This window comes from Phoenix dactylifera, chromosome 16 (assembly GCF_051530095.1).
Source record: "Phoenix dactylifera cultivar Ajwa chromosome 16, Ajwa_hap1_PhDact_Kaust_v1.1, whole genome shotgun sequence".
In the NCBI taxonomy this organism is placed as follows: Eukaryota; Viridiplantae; Streptophyta; class Magnoliopsida; order Arecales; family Arecaceae; genus Phoenix; species Phoenix dactylifera.
The window spans coordinates 7,606,540-7,631,401 of NC_143205.1; the positions used below are offsets into that span (position 1 = coordinate 7,606,540).

Below are 24,862 nucleotides of genomic sequence, written 5' to 3' on the forward strand. Positions count from 1 at the left end.
AGTGGATTTGGTGCTGCCAGCCGCTAGTCGCCGCCGGCCGCATGGTGGCCGGCAGTGGGTCCCTGACCTGGGGCACCACTTGCATCCACCCTCTTTCTTTCTCTTTCTTGGTTAGAGAGAGAAGCTTGTTCTTTTTTCTCTCTCTTTCCCATACTTTCTCTCTCTTATTTTTCTCTCTCTACTTAGACTTTCTTTCTTTACTCTCTCTCATGGTAGTTGAATTCAGTAGGGACTCTTCATCGTGATTTTGAATTGACCATGGTTAAGGATCCGAATCTAGAGTCATCGGACGATGTCTCTGCTTCCACCCTGCCTCATGCCAAACAATGTTAGATTTGATTGCTTCGATTTTTATTAAATCATCTATGCTATAGTCGGAGCATGATTCTGAGTTTCGCTTTGATTAGATTGACCAAAGTGTTGGGCACTTCCGCTGAGCAAGCCCTGTGAGAGTGTTGGAATTTAAGGTTTTTATAATTATGATGAAATTTTGATGAAAAGTATAATCTTTGGATATTAGGCTCTGGGAAGAATTTTTAGAATTAATTAAATATGTTAGTTAAATTGCATTCGCAAGATAACTAATATTTTATTTTTTCTAAATTTATCAGCAATTATTAAATTATTATATTTATGACTTTGAGTGGTATTGTTCATGATGCATAAATTTGATGGATAGTATATTATTATATAATATATTATTTTAAAAAATTATGACGATATATGATTTTATTATGGATTTGATTGATTAATTTTGATACCTCATAATTTTAGAACTAGAATATGAAACTTAGAATTATTTGAATTTCAACTTGGCTATGTTGAGGACCCCGCCAATAGGGGTTAATATGTTGGCGCGTGATTTGTTCTAAAGGTTGGGTCTAAGATAATTAGTGACGTACCGCCAGTAGACCAGCCATCCTGAAGGACTTTGTTGCAAAATGATGCGCAACTCACCGTAAAAAAATTAGTCGGTGCTATGATCGTGCCACACGATGATGCGCTTATAGCTCAGAATCAATAAGATGATTTGAATATTTGAAAGAATTTGTATCTATGAACAAAATTTAGTAGTTTAAGAAAGATTTGATTCGTATATTAATGCTGTATATATGTTTATTTTCTGCAAATTATTATCTATTTGATTGTCTGATTTTGTTTAGTTAAAGTGATCATTGCTTACTGGGCTGTTTAGCTCATTATACAATTTTTTATTTTTTACGGATTCAGAGAACTAGAATAATCGAGGTTTTCAATATAGAAGAGCAACTAGCAAAACTTTGGCACAAATTATCTTAGAATAGAGTTGATTAAAATTGATTTATTATCCTAGAATATTGTTAGAATCGTAGATATTTAAATGTTGAGTTAGTTATTGAAATAAAGTTTGCACATTATTATTTAAATTGTTCTGCTGCATATTTATGAAATCATGTTAAGATGTCTTGCATGGTTGTGGAGAATGTTGCTTATGAGTATGCGGCGGCTGTCACAACCTTCGGTTTGTGAACTCATGTTAGGGGCATGACAATTATTATGGTATCAAAGCATAAGTGGATAAATTCTAAGATAAGAAAATTTGCATAAGATGACTGTAAGTAGGTAGACACTAGGAATATTGGGACGTACATCCATGTTGATTGTATTGTAAGGTGCTTTAAAGATTTTCTGTTAAACCTTTGTAATCATGTATGAAAAGCTTACGAGGAATTTATGATAAAATTATTTATAAGGTTTGAAACATTATGTAAGGTTGGACAATCTTGGAATCAAGTTATAATTAGTTAGATTTGTATCTAAATTAAGTGCAAAAGGATTGACCATAGAATAATATCATGCATTGTGATTATTTGTTATTTAAGTGAACTTTGAAAACTCAAAAATCAATATGGAGGTATATTATGATATTACTTAATTTTGAAATTAATTTGTTAGTGGCACGGTAGGATTTATTTATAATAAGTTATTTAAGATTTAGGACCATGAAAGATTTTTATGGTACCCGATTGGAATATTCTTCGAGCTTTGAATTTGTATATAGATTATGAATGAAACTAGCATGTAGAAAGAAAATATGCTTGGAGATACTGTAAAAATTTTATTTTTTTATTAAAGAATTGATTTTATTTGAGATCATAAAGTATTCATCTTGGTGAAATTATTAAAAATTTTTATCACCATCTTTAGATCCAAATAATAGATCTTATTTATGTCTACGGAGACTATGTGGTGTGTAATAAACTTTAACTCAAAGTTTGGGCTTATAGGTTGATCTAGAGATCTTTTGCCAATGTTTTTGAGGTTGCTAATGAAATCTAGTTTTGCATAAAGAATTTGATTTTTTGAGGCTTGCATGATTATCATAGAAGATTTTGATAAATGCTAAATATCTTAATGAAGAAAACTCTAGGTGAGATGACTGAGTTGATTTTACTCATATCTATTGATTTAAGGTCTTCTAATTTGGTAGAGCATTGAGAATTTTTTTTTGGTTGTTTTACTTGTAGCAGTTTGATTTGAAATTGTCTAATTGAGTTGATAAGAGAATTAAGATTCAATTCATTTTGAATTATAGTAACTAGACTATATAATGGTTTTGAATGTATCAATTAACTGGAGGGTTAATCTAGATGGATGTGTTGGAGGTAAATTAGGGGACGAGAATCCAAAGTTTCTTTTTGGGCTTTACTTGGAAATTAAAATTTTGGATTTCTTTAGTTCATAATACATAGTAGTATTTTGATAAAAAAAATATTAGTGAATCCAAAGAATTTTGGTGGTTTGAATTAGAGTGCGCAGCAAAAATGTAGTGGTCTGAATTATTTTAAGTTGGTCAAAAGTATTATCTCTTTGATTTGGTAAATTTTAATAACAAAAGACTTGATCTGTTTTCTTGTGTGGTAAGATTTCTTTGAGAAACGAAAGAAAAATATTCTAATTTTTGGATGTCGATGCACTATCTTAGGTTCTCCAATTGTATATCGTGCTCATGAAATTCTTAGCATCTTGAGACTAGAATTAATGGATCATTGATTTTTGATCTTGGATATGGAATATTTTGGTGTAGACCTTTTTCCTCCTAAATCTAAAGCTTGTACTTCTTCAGTTTAATATCAATCCTCTATTTGATTGAAAGAGGCTGAGGTTATCTATCAACCTTGATGAATATTTTACTAGGGGCGGCTTAGAGTTGATTATGATCTAATCTTGTGATAGATCGATTAATCAAGAGTAGTTGATATTTTGACAAAGAAACTTCTTGTTCTTATTCGGAATTAAGACATTTTTTTTCGTTTATAAGAGAGAAGTTTGATTTATATCATCTATAGAAAGAATCAAGATTGGAGATATGGACTTTATTCTTCTGATAAGATCTAATGATGAAGTTGTATTGATATTGAGGATGAGATTAGAATTATGTGTCTCTAACTTTTTGAAAGCTGAAAAAAAAATCGAGGATGAAATTTTTAAAGGAGGGGAGAATGTGAGGCCTAGCCTTATTGGGCCCAGCTTTGAGACGCAGCCCGAAGGCCAGTCCGAACCAGAACCAAGGCAGAGCCATAGTTGAGCAGGGCAGAGGAGGATGAGTTCTCCTCCTCCTCGGACTCTATCGAAGAATAGGGCTTCCTAGTCTCTGGTTTATTTAAGCTCCTCCTCATCCTCCCTATCCCCCCACTGGAGGTCCAACCGTGATCGAAGTTCTTCGTCGGAAATCCTAGTCTTCGATCTATTTAAGCTCCTCCCCATCCTCCCCATCTTCCCACCAGAGGTCCAACCTCGATCGAAGCTTTTTGTCAGAGATTTTGTCATTTTTTTCTCTCCAAACACCAATTGTCATTTGCGCCGCCACCGCATTTGAATACTGCCAGAAACCAACTAAGGGCTCGGCCATCTTCGATTTACTCATCCCCTTCTTCAGGACTATTTGAATCTTTGATTTCTGTCGGTGATCACTAGAATTTGGTCGAGAAGGGAAACACTCTATCTATCTCTATTTTAGTAGATCGACCCATATCTTTCTTGAATTTGGCTGTTTCAGCCACCGATGCTCATCACTGGGCTCTTCCTCCAATCCCTCGCTGTGGAAGGAGACCATGGCCGGAGCTTTTGCCATTGGGATGCTTGATTTCTGTGGTTAAAGGGGTCAAAACCCCTTTTTTGGTGGATTTGGTGCTGCCGGCCGCTTGCTGGCTGGCCTTGGGTCTCTAACCCTAGGCACCACCTGCAACCATCCTCTTTCTTCCTCTTTCTTGGTTAGAGGGTGAAAGAATCTTGTTCTTTTTTCTCTCTCTTCTTTTTTCTCCCTTTTCTTGTCTCTTATTTTTTTTCTATACCTATACTTTCTCTCTCTACTTTCTCTCTCTACTTTTTCTAAGATAGTTGGATCCAGTAGGGACTCTTCACAGTGAATTTGAATTGACTTTGGTGAAGGATCCTGATCCAGGGTTGTTGGCGGCGTGTCAGCCCCCACCTTACCCCAACCGAACACTGTTTGATTTGATTGCCCTGATCTTTATTGAACCATCTATGTTCTAGTTCGAGCATGATTTGATGTATTTAACTTTGATTGGACCGATTGGGGTGTTGGGCACTCCCGCTCGCTTGGTCAACCCTGTGAAGGTATTGGAATTTAAGGTTTTTATAATTATGATGAAATTTTAATGAAAAGTATAATTTTTGGATACAAGGCCCTAAGAAGGATTTTCAGAATTAATTGGATATGTTAGTTGGATTGCGTTCGCAAAGTAAGTAATATTTTATTTTTTCTAAATTTATCAACAATCATTAAATTATTATATTTATGATTCTTAGTGGTATTATTCATGATGCATGAATTTGTTGGATAGTATATTATTATATAGAAAATTATGACGATATATAATCTTATTAAGGATTTGATTGATTGATTTTGATACCTTATAATTTTAGAACTAGAATATGAAACCTAGAACTATTTAAATTTCGATCTAGCTATGTTGAGGACCCCACCAATGGGGGCTAATACGTTGGCACATGATTTGTCCTGAAGATTGTGTCTAAGAAGATTAGTGATATACCGCTAGAGGACTAGTGGTCCTGAAGAATTTTGTTGCAAGATGATGCACAACTCACCGCAAGAAGATTAGTCGGTGTTATGACCTTGCTACAGGATGATGTGGTCATAGCTTAGGATTGATATGATGATTTGAATATTTGAAAGAATTTGAATCCATAAACAGAATTTAATATTTTAAGAAAGATTTGATTTATATATTAGTATTATATATATGCTTATTTTTTGTAAATTATTATCTATTTGATAGCATGATTTTGTTTAGTTAAAGTGATCATTACTTACTAGCCTGTCTAGCTCATTATACGATTTTTTTTTAACTGATTCAGGAACTATCCTGATCGAAGTTTTTAATATGGGAGAACGACTAGCAGAACTTTGGCATAAATTATCTTAGAACAGATTTTATTTAAATTGATGTACTATCCTAGAATATTGTTTGAATCGTGAGACATTTAAATATTGAGCTATTTATTAAAATAAAGTTTGTACATTATTATTTAAAATGTTCCACTGCATATTATGAGATCATGTTGAGATGCCCTACATGCTTGTAGGGAGGGTTTCCTATGAGTATGTGGCGGTTGTTATGACCTCTGGTTTGTGAACTCGGGTTGGAGGCGTGACAATTTTAATTTTTATTTAGATGATCCTTCTCTTTTGGTCTATCATCCTATCCCTTATTTTGTTGTTATCATGGACCTATAGCAAGTCAAAAAGAAAATAAAGTAATAAATAAATAAAAAGAAGTAATTTAGTACTATAATTAGACAATTATAATGTGATGCCTCAACCTCGTCATCTGGGTTGACTATGTAATATGGCCACATGAATCCTAGAACGATGCTTAGAGATTATGCAAGGTCTAAAATAAATAAATTCCAATAATTTCACAATTTTAAATCAACAATTAATAACCAATTAATTCAACTAAATAAATCCATTGTGAACAAATATCCAAGTTGTTCAATTACACTAATTTTTAGATGTTCATCAACATCAAAGAGTAAACTAACTCACTCTTAAGCTCGTACTCCATGCCCCACCCGTCCATAACTAAGTACCATGTGTCTTTAGAAAAAAGAAAGAGATAGATATGAGCTTTTCTAGCCCAGTAAGATTTCCACATAGTCACATTTTATAATAATAAACAAGAAAAGTAATAAATAATTTGATGTAAATTTCATGCCATAAATTAGTATAATTGCAAAATGAGCATGTAACACATCTTTAAAATTCAACAAATCACATCAAATAGTTTTCTTAAAATAGCTTATATTGAATTCGGTAGCATCTAGGTTCTCAGTTTTGGACTATAATAACCATGTTTCTGGCCCGTGGTGGGGCATCAACAGTACCACATTTTCTGCTCATGTGGAAAATCAACAGTACCATATTTTTTGTCTGTGACAGGCATCAACAGTACCACATTTCTGGTCTATGGTGAGGCATCAATAATGTGGCTAGTCCACCACAACCAATCATGCAGATTTACAATCTATAACATGCTGAATATAACTAAACATCACACTCTTTCACAAAATTCGATACACACAAATAACCAAGTCTACAGATATCAAAATTAGTAATACATGATACATTCATCCATAAAAGATCCCTATACACTTAACAATTGAGTATATACTACGCAATCATCATATACCATATAAAGCACAATCATTGGTGCACAAAATAATTATATATAAATAAAGGTAATTAATGAACAGGAATTTTTATCTATATTTCTGACAAAACTTAATCCATACCTTCCATGGAAACCGGTGTCAAGAACCTGCTCGACGTTCTCCTGTCCCACTGATCGTTCCCTATAGTACCGAATGCATTACACTACAACAAAAAAAGATTTTTGCCGACTTTGTATTGCCGACGCTAGTTAAAAGCGTCGGCGATTTTTTTTGTTGGGACAGTAACCACCGACGCTTCTGGGAAGCGTCGGTAAAAAAGCTTCCAGCGACGCTTTTTTTAAGCGTCGGCGTCTGGGCGCATTACCGACGCTTATAAGCGTCGGAATATTTAAACACCGACGCTGTTATGCGTCGGCATAACGGAAGAACACGACGACGCTTATAAGCGTCGTCGGACTTCATTCCTCCCGCATACCCCCTCCCTCTAAAGCCCTAAATCCCCCGACCGACTCCCTCTCTTCTCAACCCTTTTCACCGATCTCATCCATTCTCCTCCGCCGAGCGCTCTCCGTCGTCGCGATGGGGGGAGTCGCTGCTGATGCGGGCATTGAGCAAGCGGCGGACGTGGGTCTTCCTCTTCCTCGTCGTCTACTCCCTCCTCCTCTCCTCCTCCTGGAACCTCCTCCTCTCCATCCGCTCCTGGTACAACTCGGCGGCCGCCTCCGCCTCCTCCCGCGCCGCCGCCGGCTGGAAGGCCCTCTACGCCTCCGTGCTCTACGGAGGGGTCTTCGGCCTGCTCTCCATGGGGGCGGCGCTGGCCGTGGCGGTGCCGGCCACGTTGGTCACCTGGATCACGATCCTCGTGCTGCTCGCCTTCGCCGGGAAGCCCCGACGGGCGCTCGTCACCGACGGCCGTCGGATCACCGCCGACATCGCCGGTTTCGCGCTCAAGATCCTCCTCCGAGAGGGAAACCTCGTCGCTGTCGTCGGCGCCGTCCTCAGCTTCGTTGCCCTCCTCCTCCGACGGAGACGAGGCGGAGCTGAGGACCAAGGTTTTTGTTCTATCATTGCATCTCCAGAGTCTTTCAGAATATTTCGTCTAAATCATTACATTTTTTTTTCATAATCTATAAAATTTGGATTTATAGCTGTACCTTGTCTATTTTGTGTTAATGCTTTTTGGTGGATAGCTATATTCTTCCTTAATTCCTGGGATTTTCTTCATTTACTTCTTGCTGTTGTCACTAGAATCCGAGGATAAAGTATGGCCTTGGATGTCTCTCATCTAATTCTATGTAATTCTCTTTTTCTTGGAGTTAACCTTTTCTTTTGTTGCTTTTGATTGACCGAAATTGGTCCATTGCATTGTTATTGCTTGAAGGTCTTTCCTCTGCTCTTTTGGTGTGCTTTTGAGGTTTAATTGTTTTGGGTGGGAAAAATTGTGTTACAAGCTCATGATTAATAGATAACAAGATTGTTCTCTTGTATTTCCCTCCTTCCCACCATTTGTGTTACTCGATCTATTGTTCTGCTTCTTTATTTAGCTGACTGAGCTCTTTTTGCTTATTTTTCACTGAAATTGTGCCTCCCGTTATTATCTTGTTTAAAGCATTACTGAATGTTTTGAACTCTGATTTGATAACTCACTGGTGATATGGAACATTGAATGGAGATTTGTAGGAGATTTTTGGCCCAACACATACTCGTATGTTGACAGGGCTTTACACATATGGTGTCTTTTTATCCTTATGTTTGCACCAATAATGTGGCTTACATGTTCTTCATGTGATCTAAGAACTAGATCAGTTTCATGAGTGAACAATGGCTAGGCCTTTGACTGACATGTGAGCCTTGCAGTCAAGTTTTAGGCATGTCATGTGGTTTTTTGTCTTTCTCAATGTTGGAGAAGAGAATGGCCAAACCAGCTACCGCACAAAGTGTTCTGAATTTTTACTTGTAGAATTTTAAGGCTCACCAAAATTGTCTGTAGTAGAGTTTCTGTCCAACATAATCTCTACCACGATTTAAGTAGAAATTTCTTTTTTACTCTCATAGTATTTCTTTTTTACTCTCATAGTATTTTTACTTGTAGAGTTGTCGGCCTGTTGCCTGTGTCTGCCATATGCTCGTCTCATTCATGACTGTAGGTTAATGAGGAAGCAAGTGATAAAGTTTTGGAGGTGGAACAGAAATATAATGAGATTCGAAGACCTGTCTACGTTAAACGGAATGAGATCATCCAATCCATTCCAGACTTTTGGTTAACTGCGGTTCGTAATCTCTCTTTTTTTAGTAATTATATATTTAAGCTACAACCTCTTTTTTGGAACATTCTCATCTAATAGTTTTTCTTTTTTGTATTTTTGTGTGTAATGTTTAACTCTTTAGTTCCTGAGTCATCCTGCTCTTAGCGATCTTCTGACAGAGGAAGACCAAAAGGTATGCATGCTGTTATTTTTGAAACATGCTGTGTTCAAACTAAGTGTGGTGGAAATTGTTACTCCATCCAGAATAAATATATTAACTATATCAATTAGAGATATCATTCTAGGACCTTTGTCAGCTTCTTCTGGATTTATCTGATGTCTGGTATTACTTGGAACCCATTATAGATTTCCAGGTGCTTGTGTTAATAAAGTTCCTTTGATGCAGATTTTCAAGTATTTGGTTTCATTGGACGTTGAAGATTGTCAAGATTTGAAGTCAGGCTACTCCATTATATTTGTGAGATGTTGTTTGTTTTTGACGAAATAGCCATTCTGTTGCTATGAATAAGTATATTCTTGTGATTTATTACCTTTAATCAATTGACTGGGTGTTTGTAATGTATAGAACTTCTCTCCTAACCCATATTTTGAAGACACAAAGCTTGTGAAGACTTATTCCTTCACTGAGGAAGGAGTGGCTAATATAACCGGTACGACTATCAAGTGGAAGGAGGGTATCGTAAGGTTATTATCTTATGCGGTAATCATTGATATTTTTCTGAGTCAGGTATTAGTTTTAATATTTGTTTCTCATAATATCTTGTAGGAGATTGCCAATGGTAATGGTCATGAGAAGAAGGGAAGCAAGCGACCTTTTACTGAGGAAAGGTTGGCTTTAGTACCATGTAATCTTGTTTTATAAGCAGTTGCTGGATATTTAACTGATTTTGTCACGTTGAGTATCTGATAATTTATGATAATTCTGCTGTTGTTGCTTTCAATATTAGGATTATTCATGTTTATGTATATCATATGCATATTCTTTCCAAGTAGATCGCCGTTCACATTTCCCTCCTAGTTCTTCTTAGAAGACCAGGAATCTTATTTTTGCTATGGCTATGGCTATGGCATGCAAGCAGTCAAGGACTCCATAGTGCATATACAATGTGTAGGCTGCATATACAGACAATATGCAATTTGTATCAACATCCATGTAGTGCCCCAGCATGAAATCCATCAAAGGCCAGCCTTCTTAAGTCCTTCCTTCAACATGCATATAAATAAGTATCATATTTTTTTGAAGAGCTTAATAAATTTTGTATTCTTAACTTCTTAAGGTTTTTTTATTACAGGTTCCTGATACTTCATCTGCTCGTAGAAATGGTGACTCCGTTGATCCCTGAAGCTTTTATTTTGGAGTTTTATATGCATTTTTTTATGCTTTTTGAAGTACATTGCCAATGTAAATTGACAGTATGAATGTAATTTGACAATATGAATGTAATTTGACAAAATGAATGTTTTGATAAATATGTTTGATTGTGCTATGAGTATAATCTCGTTTAGTGTGAATGCCTTTGATTTTGTAAACAGAGTTTTAAAAAAAAAATTTAAATTTTTTTTAAAAAAAATTATACTCTAACGACGCTTTAAAGCGTCGTTAAAATCCCGGTGTTTTAACTATTACCGACGCTTTAAAGCGTCGGTAGGTTTGACTTTAACGACGCTTTAAAGCGTCGCTAGTTACCGACGCTAAAAAGCGTCGCTAAATTGCAATTAGCGACGATTAAGCGTCGCTAAATTGTACGTTACCGACGCTAAAAAGCGTCGCTAATGACCGACGCTTTGCAAAGCGTCGGAAAATTATTTATCCACTGCAACATAGGCGATGCTTTACCGACGCTTGGGATAGCGTCGGGATGGTTTTTACCGACGCTTAAAAGCATCGCTAATGGCCAAAAAAAAGCGTCGCTAATGCCCAATTTTCTTATAGTGTTATTAAAATAAAAACCATCAACTAAAATCAACTACCTAGAACTCTCTACTGGGATTCACCGGTGATCTACCCCTGATTCTCTCTTCGGCCCAACTAGAGAGAGAGAGGTTTGAGAGAGGAGAAAGCAAGAGAGAGAGGAAAGAGAAGAGAGAGAAAGCTTTCTTCTCTTTCTCAAAATAGGGGAGACATCTCCCTCCCTCTCTTTCTCAACCTATGCCATGGAGGAGCCAATGGATGGTGGTAGATTACAATAGCCCCCGGTAGCGTCGACGGCGATGGCGACAGCCCCGAGCAAGAGCCGCGGCCAGCGGTGGTCAGCAAAAACCAAGGAAGAAGAAGATATAGGGACTACCTTGCTTCATGCCATCCGGCAGCTCGTCGACCGAAATAAAGCGGCGACCGCGACTAGAAGACCCAAAAAAAGAAAAGAAGAAGGGCAGCTTGCTCTTTACCTTAGTTCGACAAGGCCAACAGGGTAATCCGGAGATCCTTTTTGGATCGCATAGAGCTCTCGGTTTCGGGCGCGAACGGAGAGAAGACTCCCAACCAGTCTCTTCCTCCCCGCCCCTCACGTGCAACGCACGTTCAAAGCCCAAGGCCCCAGCCTCTTCAGGCTGACCCACTAGCCCAAGAGATATTGGGCTATCACGTACATGTAAAGAAATGAGTTAGAACAAAAATCAAAATTCAGCTAAGTTTTCTAGTCTGTTGTTCCATTCATCTATTTTTTTCTCCCTTTCCCTTATTATTATTATTATTATTATTATAAGGACAAGGAGAGAAATTTGATATGTATTTTTTTTTAATAAGAAATTCTAGTTCCAATAATAAGCCTTTGTGCGCCTGTTATGGCAATTCCAGCTTATTTGCTTGTGCTAGTTTCATTGTTATGCATTTAACTCTGTAAGAGGATGTCCTGTAAGTCTCAGAACTTGTTGGATTATTTTAAAAAGCAAGGAGAATTAGCTCCACTTTGGATGCAGAGTGGAACACATTGCTGATAATGGCGTCTTAGAACATGAAGGACATCAAAATAAAGTCTTTGTTTCGAAAAAAGAGTTCATCTCTCTATCTTTTCTAGAAGATTTAGTTACTCTTCTTCTGTAGGATTGGATGAGGACAATCCCTTTTAAACTCAAGAGAGGCTAATCTTTTTTTCATTATTTTAGTTTGGGATAAACGGCAATGTAGGCAAGTGAATTCTGTTTGGTTTATTATTTTGGTGTAGATATATGTTAGTTTTTACGTTTTTTCTCCCTTATGAGGAAGCTATTTACACTTTCGTTTTTCCTTTATGACAACATATACTTTTCATTCCCTATTTTCATTCCTTTATTATAATTATACTTTTCATTCCTTCAAGAAAAGTTGAGTTGGATACCCTTGGATTTTTTTTAAAAGAAAAGGTCCATCACCATCTTGCTATGTGTAAATAAAGGATTATTCATACTGCGTTATATTTCGTGATCCAGCGTTGTCTCTGAATGAGCTTTATTGTGAATTAGCTGTTCTAGATGTTATGCAAAACTTATGTCGAATATTGTAGGGAAAACTCTCCATTTACTCGAAGATTTTTCTTTACCAAAATGATTCTTTCTTCAACATATTATTCACCAATTATGCAAGAATTCGTCATGTTCAAGAAATTTTCATGAACTATTCATGGCTTACAAGGTGAATTGATTGTGAAGTGTAAGACAGCTGATGTCAATCAAATATCTCTGGAGTTTCATAAAATTCCTAACGAATATGTAGGAGAATGGTTAAATCATCTATTTTTGATGCTGATGACATCTCAACAAATAATACAGGAGGAGGCTACTACTTTCAAAGCCGTTCTCTGGAAGATCAGAGTAAATAGTATGTTGTAATGGGGTTCAAGAGGATTTGCTTGTTTTGTTTTTCTTTCTCAGGTTAATTGCGTGTATAACTTTATAAATATCTATTTACAGCGTATGCTTATAAAGTATTTTTTTTTTTTTTGCATATCTATCCTCACAAATTTACTATTTGCATGTGTTCTCATATAAATTGTTTCTCTTTGCATGCCAACCTTTTATACATGCAAAAATATAATTTATAAAGGTACATATAAAAATAGTAAATTTTTGAGGATATGCATGTAATTTTAGATATATGTATGTGAAAAAATAATTTATGAGGGTATACATATAAAGAATCTTTCTGATTTTCTCTCTTACTACGTTTTTTTTTTTTTTTTTTTTTGATGATAACTACGATTTCTTTTATTTTATACGTTCTACTTTGCTTTTCTTAACTTCACAAAAAAAGAAAGAAAAAAAAGAAAAATAATGAATTTGCTTATCATTTTATTATTTTCTACTTGTTATGTTTGATCTTGCTGCATGCAAATACACACCCATGCATATACGGAAAGGGAAGATGTTGGGGATAGAATAATAGGCATCTTACTCCACTCGAGTGACCAAACAGCAAAGAAATGCTAAACCGAAATATTCCAATACTTGCACATGGTCAGGGGAGTCCAGGATTCTCACATCCCACTTCACCATGCCTCACAAATTCTACAATGGCCGCTCTGTTACTTGGGAGCCATGCTATAACTCAGGCCACATTCTGCGTCCCAGCAAAGAAAGCTAGAGCACCAACCATGGGGGCATTGATGTAAGTAGCCGGTTCGGTCTGCTGGTAGTTGTTCCGGTCATCGGAGAAGCCATCGTTGCCATCCGGGCCACCAAGCACAGCTCCTACAAGAACGTTTGGATTCGGAGAGCCTGAATACAAGTACTGAAATCCGTCGTTGCAAGAGACATGGCCCGGGTGGGCATGCACAGAGGGAATTGAAGAGCCACGATGGTGAACATGCAGTGGATACCGCTCCCCAAATCCAACCATATACGACATCTTTGCCGGATTCTGGCCCAATATGTAATCAACCTGGTGTTTCAGAAAATCCTCGAAAAAATCAGACTCATGCACGGTGACAAGTATAGCATTTGGAAAGGAATATTCAGAGACTACGATTGAAAATTTGGAAAAAAAAAAAAAATAGATGTCAAAAGTTGAAAAGAAATTTGAATGATGACGAGTAATGAAGTATTTGACATGGTTTAATACTGTTAAATCTTATTTTAAAACAATATAAGATTAACAAAATGTGAATGTATTCATTCACTGGAAAACAAGTATCAGAGAGGTTTTTAAGGCCGGCAGTTCCTCATTGAGTGGCTGAAGCAAAGATGAGTAAGAGACTTCAGTGAATATATTTAAAAAATGTGAAGACAATTGATAACTAAAATACTATTTTTAACTTAAGCTAATTAATGGGGGAATCACCTATCACTTGGTGCCTGTTGTTGATACAAACTGATATTACTTAGTAAAAACAACATCAGCAGCAGCAAAAGCACAAAAGCGTTCTTAATTTATAATTGATAAATATTTCTTGAATTACTTGTTAATAATTCATATATAATTGTAAAATCTGTGAGTAATTAAAGAACTCTTGTTAGATTAATTTATCACAAGTATTTGAGAGGCACATAGCCAAGGAACAAATCAACAATAACTCAAGAATTTTCAGTAATTCAGATATGCTCTCTAGTGTTGGGAGAAAAAAGAATGCTAGCTTGAGATATTGTTACTGTTCTTCCGATGTACCTGTTTCTTAGCTAGTGAGGTAAGTTGAGGGGCAGTGATCTTTGAAGTCCCACACGAGACTGATCCCCCATTGGAGTTGAGGTACTTGGCATAGGTGAGAAGAAGAAAGGTAGCAGATGTGACATACTGCAGGTTGCTCTCTCCTTCCTTGTAGAGCAGCCCCCCTGTTGGTGAAAGTAGCGAAGTTAGTTCTGTTCGGAAGAACAAGGTCATCGAAGAGGAGTGCCGAAAAAAAGATTGACCTGGAGTATATTGGGCTTGGAAACCATTTGCTCCTGGGACCAGAGAACAAATATAGTTGTCTGAATGAACTTTGTATAGCTCTAGCTGTTGAATCCTGTTCCGCAAGAAGCCCTGTAGAGATAAAAAATAAAGCATTCATGCTACTCTTCTCGGAGAGATGGGAGAGTACGGTGAGAGCTACGACACCTGGGACAGAAGAACTTTGGTGCCGGGTCGCTTGTCGTCCCAACTGAAAGAGTACGTATCATCTCCTGCCCCCAATGTATTGCCATTCGAACTTACATATGACAGGAATGAAGCATTCCTTGATGCCAGATAAAGCCATGATGCTCCCCACAGGAGCTCATCCTGATCCCAAATTTTTATCAGTTATCAAAATTATTCGAAAAGGCTGGCTAAAGCTAAGATTTACTAGTAGTTTGAACCCCTTACATCATAACCAGAGTAGGAGCAGTAGAATGGGCAGACAACCGAGCTAAGAGAATCACTGTACTTTCCCCTGTACCGGTTGGCAAAATCAAAGACCTGCATCAAAAGAATCACCCTCTTGTATTAATCATAACATATGAACTGCATCCGAATTATATAGCTGAGGGAGTGCCGTTACTTTCGCAGCAGTTTGAAGCAACTTGGCAGAGTAAGCAGGGTCGGTGCGTCGGAAAACAGTGGAAGCTGCAGCTAATGCTGCAGCAGTCTCCGCCGCGACATCTGAACCGGGATTCTGGCTCGTTACCTTGTACGCATTGCGAGCCGTGTCCATGTCTTCAGGCCTCTCCCAGCAGTGATGATCCTGGTTCGGGTCTGAGACCTGTAATGCAAGATGATATAAGACAGTCATGTTCATGCCATTAGCTGTGTTGGTTGATATGCTGTTCTTGTTGATCACCTGAACATAGAGAGTGTCAGGAGCTGCAGTGGCTGCTTTAAGGAGGTAATCTGCGCCCCAACGGACTGCATCCCTGGCATAGTTAATTTGTCTACCCATCTGGTCCCCGAACTCGATAACACTCCATGCCAGCATTGTGGTGGTGAATGCCATTGGCAGGCCAAACTTCACGTTGTCGCCGGCGTCGTAGTAGCCACCAACCAAGTCCACCTGAAAGGCCAATGCATGCATGGATGTTAACAATAACAACTTCACATTATGTGAGTAGGAGAAGCTCCAACTTTATTGAACATTTTGTGGAGCCTATACATGGTCAGTGGAGCCGTCGGACAAGCCCGAGTGCCCTCTCCATGTCAGACGCTGGTTGGCGGGCAGTTTCCCCGACCGCTGCCCCTCGAAGAAGAGGATTGACTTCTCGAGAGCATCGGCATAATTCAAGGTGGTGGCAGAGGCAGAGGGAAAGATCAAACAGAGTGAGATGAACAATAAGCATATGATATTGAGCTCCATCTTCATTAGTGGTGGTGTGTAATATATTACTTGACACCACTAGAAAATGGAGATTGGATAGGGCTGAGTTGGTGTGGGGAATTGATGGTTTGGGGTTGCAAATTTATAGTGGAGGAAGAGGGAGAGATGCTGGGGTGAGATGACCGTTAGTCGTTGGAAGCCACGGAACAAACGGCATGGGTTTCGGGACTGGCTCATGCTGTTCACTGAATCAGCTCCGGAAAACCGGACATTAGAATCAAGGTCGGGGGAGGAAAGAATTGTTTTGACTCTAAGGCCTCTTTAGCCAGAACGCATACTATCTTTTCTTTTAGTTAGATTACACCCTTTTAGATTTTGCCATACGCAACCTCTAGAATATCCTTCATTAGATGTTCATTCTGAGATTCAGATATGATGAATCTTTACAAGGAAAGGAATATTTCATCATATCCCTACTTATAACTAAGTACAATGAAGGGATGTGATGAGAAAAACTCAAAGAGGCATCTGACGTTGATGGTATCTTCTTCGTATCTTAAGGTGAAATTGCTTTCTGTCCATATTGGAGAATTAATCATATATTACTGATAGTATACAAGGCGAATATGATAGATCTCAGCTTAATTATTAAGGAGTCTAGCCATGCATTAATTCTAGAGGTTGAACAAACTTTAGTCTGATATCATAAAGTTTTCTACTGATGAAGTCGAAAAAGGAGAGCCCAGTCATTTGTTTGCAAACCAAAGAATCAGCCTACGACCAATCCAACATAAGAGGATAGTGATCAAGTTACAGAATCAACTTTATATGGATAGTTTCTATCTTGCACATCATTCTTTCTAAGAAAGATCAATTATAAAAACTAATTGACAAGTCTTATATAGATGATTAAATTTTTAACTTTTCTGTTGAGAAAAATCCAGAATGGCGATGACTAAAATGTTTCCATATATGGTGTCATTCTCATGCAAATCGAATACCTTTGCAAATTAGATGAATCTTGTGCTTTAATATTTTATACAAGAATTATATATGCTATACAAAATTATCAACATTTCTTAATGAGAATTTGGCAATATTTGTATCAAAGGATTAATCTGTCTTAATGACTCAAAAAAAGAAGAAGATATTTTTCATAAGTTGCAACTACTTGGGTTATTTTCTTGCCTACTATCCATGATATTAGTTGGTCTTTTGTAGGCCAATTAAGGTAGGCCTAGCTGGATACAACTTTATAGATTAAATGATCCAACTTTTGAAACCAAACCCAGTCCACGGGTCTGTTTTGGATGGAGGCACAAGGAGAGCTGCGGGTTTTGTCATCCGAGACTCGAACTCCAGGGTGGTGGTAGTGGGCGGCTACCAGCTATTCGACATTTCGATCCTCGGGGCGGAGTTGAAGGCTACTTGGGCATGTCTTCAACATGCACGACGAGTGCTACAGACCATCCCGGTCATCTTGAAGGGTGACTCAGCCACGATGATCAGTTGGATACAAGGAGGTCCGAGGGGTGTGGGCTTGGACCACCCTCTGCTTCGAGACATTTGGATGATGGTAAGGAATGGTGGGGCCTTCCAGACCAAACATGTCTTTAGAGAGGCCAACAGAGCTACGGATTGGATGGCCGCCTATGTGGCTAGTCGTTCTGAGAGCACTTTGTTTGCCGGAGAGGGAGAATTGCCTCAGACACTTGATTTTTTGTTTTCTGATTTTATTGGATGTATTCGTACACATATTGTATGATATACTTGCCAAAAAAAAAAAAAACCATTTTATGGGATACGCTACTGCCTTTAGGTCAATGGATTTCCATTCAGATTATTGCTTCATGTGGCCTCAACGATGACATGTCCATCTTATATCATATCATAGAATCTAATAGACATCACCCATATAAAATGCCGTTCTTGGCGTAGTTTGTAAGCCGTAATTTGAGGACGAGATTTAGAATTTGGAGCAGATTTTATCCGACTCTCTTGCCTCGTCGCCTTCTTCACCGCGGTACGTTTTGTTTGGTAGTAGCAAGTCACGGACGGATGTGTGGAGAAATCACGAGCCTAGACGTTTTTTTCGGGGTTTTTGGGAGACAGAAGTCACGAGCTTAGACGAGACGTGACGCAAAGGAGCTCATGTTTGGCATGGTAGTATTTACTCTCCAAAGAAAACGGCCTGTGACTTGCATTGTACTATTGTAGTTGAAGAAGACTAATTAGTTAACAAGCGGCGTAGAGACAGATAGGAACAACGGGGGGAAAGGTTGGCTCGTATTTAATTAGAGAAGCTCAGCGAGGGGTATTAGTGGATGAAACTTGAAGAGGGCAAGTGGTGATTCACAAGCAGAGAATTGGGCTGGGGTTTATTGAGATGTGGCCAAGATCAAGCATTAGAATAATATTTGGGGAGGCAAAGTTGTGCCGTATGAGTTTCTAGTGCTTTGGTTTCTTGTGATTCTATCCACATCCCTTAAGACCGTGACATAGGATTCCATTTCCACTGGAAAATGTCTGAAACAATATCCTGCATATACTGTGATTGTCCATGTAAGTTCTGTACCGTGAGCCTGAATGTCAGCATGAAAATGTGCAGCCGATAGGTTTTGTTACTTGGATGAGAAATTTAATGGAACTTATATTGGATAACATAATAATGATTCTTTTAAACTGATACACTTATATCTCTAGCTGATACAATATTAGTATGCAGGCCAATTAACACATCTTAGTCTCTTATTGGATTCTTTATTCTAGAAAAAATTCATGCATTGGAATTTCAAAATGCTATTTTGAGCCTTTTTGGATAATCTAATAGAGTCGGACTAAATTTATTACTGGATTCATGCATTGGATAGATTATTTGAGTGTGTGTCCCGTATCAACCCAATACCTTCCGATCTAAATAGTATGGGAAGAACAAAATCCACAGAACTTTCAGCGAAACCTTAATAGATGCAAGCTGGATGGGTAAAAAGGCACAGTTCTTATGAGATATTTATATAAAAATATCCAAATAGGCTCTTAGGATCTGTTTGGCTAGATCGGATGATAGAATTGGAGTAATGAGTCAGATGAGGAAGGGAGCCAGAGAGGAGGAAGGGACTCCCCCTCCATCCAGCCAATCTAACCGCATTTAGGCAGTCCCATACAAGCCGTCAATCTTGTAATAGATAAGTTTGTCTTTACTAAATTACTTGTTGCTTTGATATCTTGATGACTGAGATATGGAGAAACCTAGCGTGTTCTGGCTTCCCACCTTGGCGGAAGTAAACCGAGATATAGTTTTCTTGCCGTATAATAGCCTCTCAAGTTGCCTAGAATTTAACTTACAAAATCAATGAAACAGTGATATTCTCATGGGTTGATCCGCGAATTAGGCTATTTGGTTTTGTTCCTGACAGGAAGCTTTTGCGTTAGGACCGGCGAGGTTTGCTGCCTCTACTAGGGTTCTTGTTGACGTAAAACGTTACAAACGTTGCGTTTACCTTACGGATAAAGTGGGAGAGAGAAGCAGAATTCAAAAAGTTGAAGTTATCTTACTAATAAGGGCGACATCAAAATGAAAATATGAATTTTTGATCATTAGAAAAGTAATTCTACATGTTTAGTTCAATAATATGCATCGGATTGGATAGATCTTGAATGCTCATACAGAGTAAAAAAAATTAAATAATATCCTTCGGCTTGCTTTTTAAAATAAGATTATAGGTTATGATAAATGATATTAGAGTAGATTTGTCTATGGTCTATGTGAAGTAGATAGAAGACACTAGCATAGATTCATTAGAGTTGACCACGGATAGATTATGGTGCTTATAATTAAATTTGAATGAATTTAGATCCTTAGCCATGAGACAATTTTAGAATTTAAATGGAGAAAATATGTAATGATCCATGCAGGCGTAATTTTTAGTTCTATATCTGCTATATAATATAATAAGTAGATTTTGGATATTTATATAAGGGCAAGAAACTCAAATAATACTGGCCACACTTTCTCTATCATAGTCCACAATCTTGTTTATACTGCCAAAGACTGCCTGATATACCCTCTTTTAAAGAAAAACAAAAGAAAGGGGATTCACGTGACAAGTCTCGGTTGTGCAGGCTGCGAATAGCTAATCCTAGGAGCCTACCTTTCTATTGTTTTCGGACGGCCTGGTAATTGTGGACAGGCTGTCCAAGCCTAGCCCCCGTGAGGTGCTTTGAGGCCAGGATCTTTCTCAACTTTTGTGGAATGAGCAGTAAGAGTACTAGGCGAGAATTGATTAGAAATAGGAGAATGGTGGGCTTGATTCTGAAGCTCCAAATCAAGGACCGTGCCTGCATTTAGAGGACTCTGTAGCTGAATTCATCGCAGGGTATAACTATTCTCTTTCTTTGTTTAAAAGAAATAAAGGGGTTTTAAAGTTCCTCAAGAAATAAAAAAGGAACAAGGAATGACCTCCAATTGCAAGTATTTGTTTAGATTTAGGCAAACATGGTTTTGGCGACTCTTTTGTTTTTTCCTCCTTTTCCTTTTATATAAAAAGTTCATGTAGTTCGAATTGGGATTTTAAAGAGAATTGAGTATATATGTGTACAAAAAAAAGAGAAATGGTTATATATAGAAAATATCCCACCTAATTAATAATTATGGTGAGTACAAAATAACCAAATAAAAAGTTAAAAAATTTCCAAATAAACAAAATTAATATGGTTACAAAGTAGAAAATTTTCAAATAAACAAAAATTAAAATTATTTCAAATTTAAGCCAATTGAATTTAAGTAAAATATATGCAAGTAGAATGCTTTCAATTTAGTATAGTTAGACATTTATGAAATTAAATAGTGCAAAGTACCAATTTTTCAAAGAAATAAAGTTAAAATTTATTTCAAATTTAAGTTAATCATGTTTGAGTAAAAAAAATATGTGAGTAGAATATTTTGAGTTTACTATAGTCAGATATTTATGTTGAGTAGAAAATTTAATATTTTTCAAACAAAGAAAATTTGAAACTATTTCAAATTCATAATCAGATAATTATGATGAGTAGAAAATATCCAAATAAAAATAAGAATTTTTTCAAATAAATAAAATTAATATAGTTAGTGAGTAGAAAATTACTAAATAAAAACTGAAACTATTTCAGATTTAATTTAATCAAAATTAAGTAGAATATTTGAAAGCAGAATATTTCTAAATTAATATATTCAGATTAGTAGCGAAAATTTAAAAATTTCGAAATGAAGAAAAATTGAAACAATCTCAAATACAGTTTAAACATCACCGAGTAGAATATTAGCGAGTGCAATATTTTTAAATTACTAGAGTCAAATAATTACGGCAAGTTAAAAGTTTCCAAATTAAAAAAAAATATGATTTTCAATTTAGGTTATTATAATTGAGTAGCTTGCCATCTTTGCTCTCTCTATCTCTCCTCACCACTCCCATCTCCTCGCCCCTCCCTTCTCCTCGTGTCCTCTTTCTATCTCTCCTCATGTCATCCCTCTTCCTCATATTTCCCTCCCCACATCTCTTCCTTTGCTCCATCTCTCTTACGTTTTCATTATCCCCTCTTTTTTCCCATGCCCCAAGTCCTCTTGCATGCTCTATCAATTACTACACCGTCTACTTTTACTTATTTGAATGATTACTTATATTTTGTTTTATCTATATTATTTTAAATTTTTATACGCTATTTTTACTTTATTCTTATTAATAATTTATTTTTTGTAATTTATTTATATTTTTATATTTAATATTTGTTTTTTGTGTTTCCAAAACTTAAATTCTTTTATCTTTAACCCTATCCACAGTTCAGCTCATATATAAGACTTAGAATTTGGAAACTAACCCTGGAAATTAATCCCTAAAACCTATCCAAAAGTTCAAATAAAATTAAATAGTTACTACTGCAATTCATTTCAAAAATAATCGTAACTCCATAATTATAGAAGAGTACTAAAATAAGTCAACAATATCCTAAATCAATTTATTTGCATTAGTCTCCTTTGCTAAACATTTGAACTAGCATTAGTCTTTTCTGCATTTTATAGCAAAATAGTTAGTTAAACATTTGAACTAATGAAGTATTGACAATATTTTTACCATCACTTGTATTGTTTTAGGCCAGTCAATTTTTCTCAATCACTGTTAATTTATCTAGTTTTCTCCAAATTGTTTGTTGTCTCTCCAATGATTGAATCTTGTATTTTGTCAATGTTCCTTACTTTAGATTGTATACAAAGTGAAATATTATTCGATAATGAAAATGATGTGGAATTTCACAAACACAATGACATGGCATAGTAAGATTTGTCTGGCTTATGACTTATATAACCATTCAACCACATTCAGAAATTTTTCAAAGAATTCTAGTTGGGCCTCCTCAGACTAACTTGAAGGCTAGGTCGAGCAGATCAGAAGTAGCCAACCTCTAAGGCCGGTACCTCTCAGCCTAGCTTAGTGACCTTGGCTACTGTTCTGAGACAGGTAGATCCTCTTGTGGAAGAAGCAGCTCGGTCGATCTATCTTAAAGGCATGCATGATTCGACCATGTGCTAGGTTATTACAGCACGTCTCCAATGTTGTTACGCCACATTAGCAATTTGTTGCAGCATGATCCTAAGCTTGTTGGGATACGACACCAAAAGATTTGGAAACCTATTTATTAATAGGTCTAAAGGCTCTCTGCAAAAGGTAACAAAACCTAAACAAAAAAATTACCTAAGCTAGGGAAGACTCTGTTCCTCTATTCTTTCCTCCTTCATTCTTATGTTAAACCCTCTCTAACATATCCATTAGAGGGCCCGACCAGAGCCAATCTAGCAATCTCTTACCCTCATCTATTATCTTGTCGGTCTAGGGATGTGGTCTGTTTCAGCATCCTAGGATCGACGATAGTAGATTGGCATTGCTTGCGGGAAACTTGAACGAGAAGCCATGCCATTTAGAAGGAAGAAGTAGATTGCAATATCTCTCATCAAATCTCAAGGTTCTCTAGGGAAGGACCCCTTGAGAGGTTCCCACCTTCCTCAATCATGGTTGTCGACTCCACCGCCTCAACTGTCTGCTAGAATGTTGGTGACCATGGAATAATTTGACCAGCTTCAATAGCATGTTCAGGCTTTGACCAGTCTGGTCAGGGGCCTAGTCTTAGAGAAGAAAATCCAATTAGCAGAGCCCTTTAAAGACCAATCAAATCAGCAGTTAGGTCCTAGCCAGAGGGATGATCGGCCTTACCGCTACTAGCCCCCTAAAAATGGCTGAGAAAGCTCATGCTCGGAGAATAAATTAAAGGAGTTTGAGGGGAATTCCAGCCTAGGGCAAGACTCATTCACTTGCGGAAGAGAGCGATGGTCTCAAAGAAGGCAGAAAGCTAATTTAACCTGCTAGCCAGATGAGATGAACGAGTTCTTGGCATAGGTCATGGAGAAAGTAAAGGAGAAGAAAGTAAGAAGTCCAAATGAGCCTATCCTTTGTAATGTAGCGGACTTCACCAAGCAAATCATGGCTAAACCCCTTCCTCCAAGGTTCAAGATGCCCAAGGTAGAATCGTAGGATGGGATGATGGATCATGTTGACTATCTGGAGTCTTTCAAGGCTCTTATGCTGTTACACAGTGTTTCCGATGCCATCATGTTTGGTGCCTTTGTTACCACATTGAAGAGAGCAGTTCAAGCATGGTATTTCAACCTTCAGCCATGCTCGATTAGCTCATTTGATCAGCTGAGTCAAAGATTTGTGAGCTACTTCATCAATAGCTATAGCAACTAGAAGTCCTTTACCGCCTTGATGAGTATTAAGTAGAGGAAGGATGAGACCCGCCATGAGCCTTCAATTTCGAGGTATTGGAAGTTTGTGATCTTAACCAAGCTGCAGCTATTACCATCTTGATGAACAGTCTGAGAAACTCCCGACTTAATTTTTCTCTCTCCAAGAGGCCTCCTAAGGACTTCACCAGGCTTCTTCCACGAGCAGAGAAATGCATCAATACTAAGGAGACTATGAGATCGGGTGACAATCAAGCAGAGAATATGAGGAAGAGATGAGAAGACCCATCATGGGAAGAAGAGGACTTTGGAGGGCAAAGAGCCCCCACCATGTCTGAGGACCCCCCTTGGAGATACAAGAATTATACCCTCCTGAATACTTCACGAAGCAATATTTCTATGAGTATCAAGGGGGAGAGGTACGTTCAATGGCCGGAGAGGATGAAATCAAATCCTTCTAGGAGAGACTTGAATAAGTTCTATTTTTTCCACCGTGACCACAAACATGATCCAAAAAAGTGTCAGTAGCTAAAGGATGAAATTGAGAAGCTCATCTAGCATGACAACCTCGACCAATTCATCAAGCATGGCTGAAGAGAAAGAAGGAGGAGGAGCAAACAGCTTCAGTTGACTTTAGCGATGGGCTCTAATGCCGACTCTTTGATTTTTTTTGGGTGCAATAGGCTCCTTGGGAACTGATACCACGATGACGAGCTCCTTGTCCGGTGGACTCTTAGTGATTGGCACCCAAACAATAAGCTCCTCGGCCATGGAATTATGGCTATAGATTTGCCAATGATTATGGCTCCTATGGCAGTGGGCTTCCGGACATCCGATAGAACTTCGATAAAGGTGTGCTACTGCAACTCCTGCTCAGGGAGGCAAGATCGCAATAGGAGTCTAGGAGAATGAGATCCACACTTGAGAAGAGGATCCTGGTTTGTTCA

At 37.5% G+C, this 24,862-nt stretch overlaps 3 protein-coding genes across 3 annotated transcripts; 2 read left to right on the plus strand and 1 right to left on the minus strand.

Annotated features, from left to right (window-relative positions):
- The first annotated feature begins 6,917 nt into the window (after positions 1–6,917).
- LOC120105000 (uncharacterized) lies at positions 6,918–8,722 on the plus strand. The gene has a single exon (XM_039117020.3). The coding sequence runs from the start codon at positions 7,298–7,300 to the stop codon at positions 7,823–7,825; it is 528 nt and encodes a 175-aa protein (XP_038972948.1). The 5' UTR covers positions 6,918–7,297; the 3' UTR covers positions 7,826–8,722.
- On the plus strand, positions 7,964–10,416 carry LOC149751103 (NAP1-related protein 2-like). The gene is made up of 7 exons (XM_089927931.1): positions 7,964–7,975; positions 8,847–8,969; positions 9,088–9,138; positions 9,352–9,423; positions 9,532–9,645; positions 9,733–9,794; positions 10,259–10,416. Exons 1-7 carry the CDS (start codon positions 7,964–7,966, stop codon positions 10,383–10,385), a joined length of 561 nt encoding a protein of 186 aa, XP_089784057.1. The 3' UTR covers positions 10,386–10,416.
- Positions 10,417–13,291: 2,875 nt separating this feature from the next.
- LOC103703702 (endoglucanase 1-like) lies at positions 13,292–16,591 on the minus strand. The gene is made up of 8 exons (XM_008786651.5): positions 15,983–16,591; positions 15,674–15,883; positions 15,395–15,595; positions 15,220–15,312; positions 14,974–15,135; positions 14,787–14,898; positions 14,545–14,708; positions 13,292–13,821 (listed from the first exon to the last, which is right to left on the minus strand). Exons 1-8 carry the CDS (start codon positions 16,187–16,189, stop codon positions 13,489–13,491), a joined length of 1,482 nt encoding a protein of 493 aa, XP_008784873.2. The 5' UTR covers positions 16,190–16,591; the 3' UTR covers positions 13,292–13,488.
- Positions 16,592–24,862: the final 8,271 nt, after the last annotated feature.

Excerpts from the sequence above, each read along its gene's own strand:
- LOC120105000 (XM_039117020.3), top strand. The coding sequence starts at position 7,298 with ATGCGGGCATTGAGCAAGCGGCGGACGTGGGTCTTCCTCTTCCTCGTC.
- LOC149751103 (XM_089927931.1), top strand. Across the intron at positions 8,970-9,087 it reads CAGACTTTTGGTTAACTGCG|TTCCTGAGTCATCCTGCTCT; the intron begins GTTCGTAATCTC and ends TTAACTCTTTAG. Across the intron at positions 9,424-9,531 it reads CAGGCTACTCCATTATATTT|AACTTCTCTCCTAACCCATA; the intron begins GTGAGATGTTGT and ends TGTAATGTATAG.
- LOC103703702 (XM_008786651.5), bottom strand. The coding sequence starts at position 16,189 with ATGAAGATGGAGCTCAATATCATATGCTTATTGTTCATCTCACTCTGT. Across the intron at positions 15,596-15,673 it reads CTGACACTCTCTATGTTCAG|GTCTCAGACCCGAACCAGGA; the intron begins GTGATCAACAAG and ends CTTGCATTACAG. Across the intron at positions 15,136-15,219 it reads GCTCCTACTCTGGTTATGAT|GATGAGCTCCTGTGGGGAGC; the intron begins GTAAGGGGTTCA and ends ATTTGGGATCAG.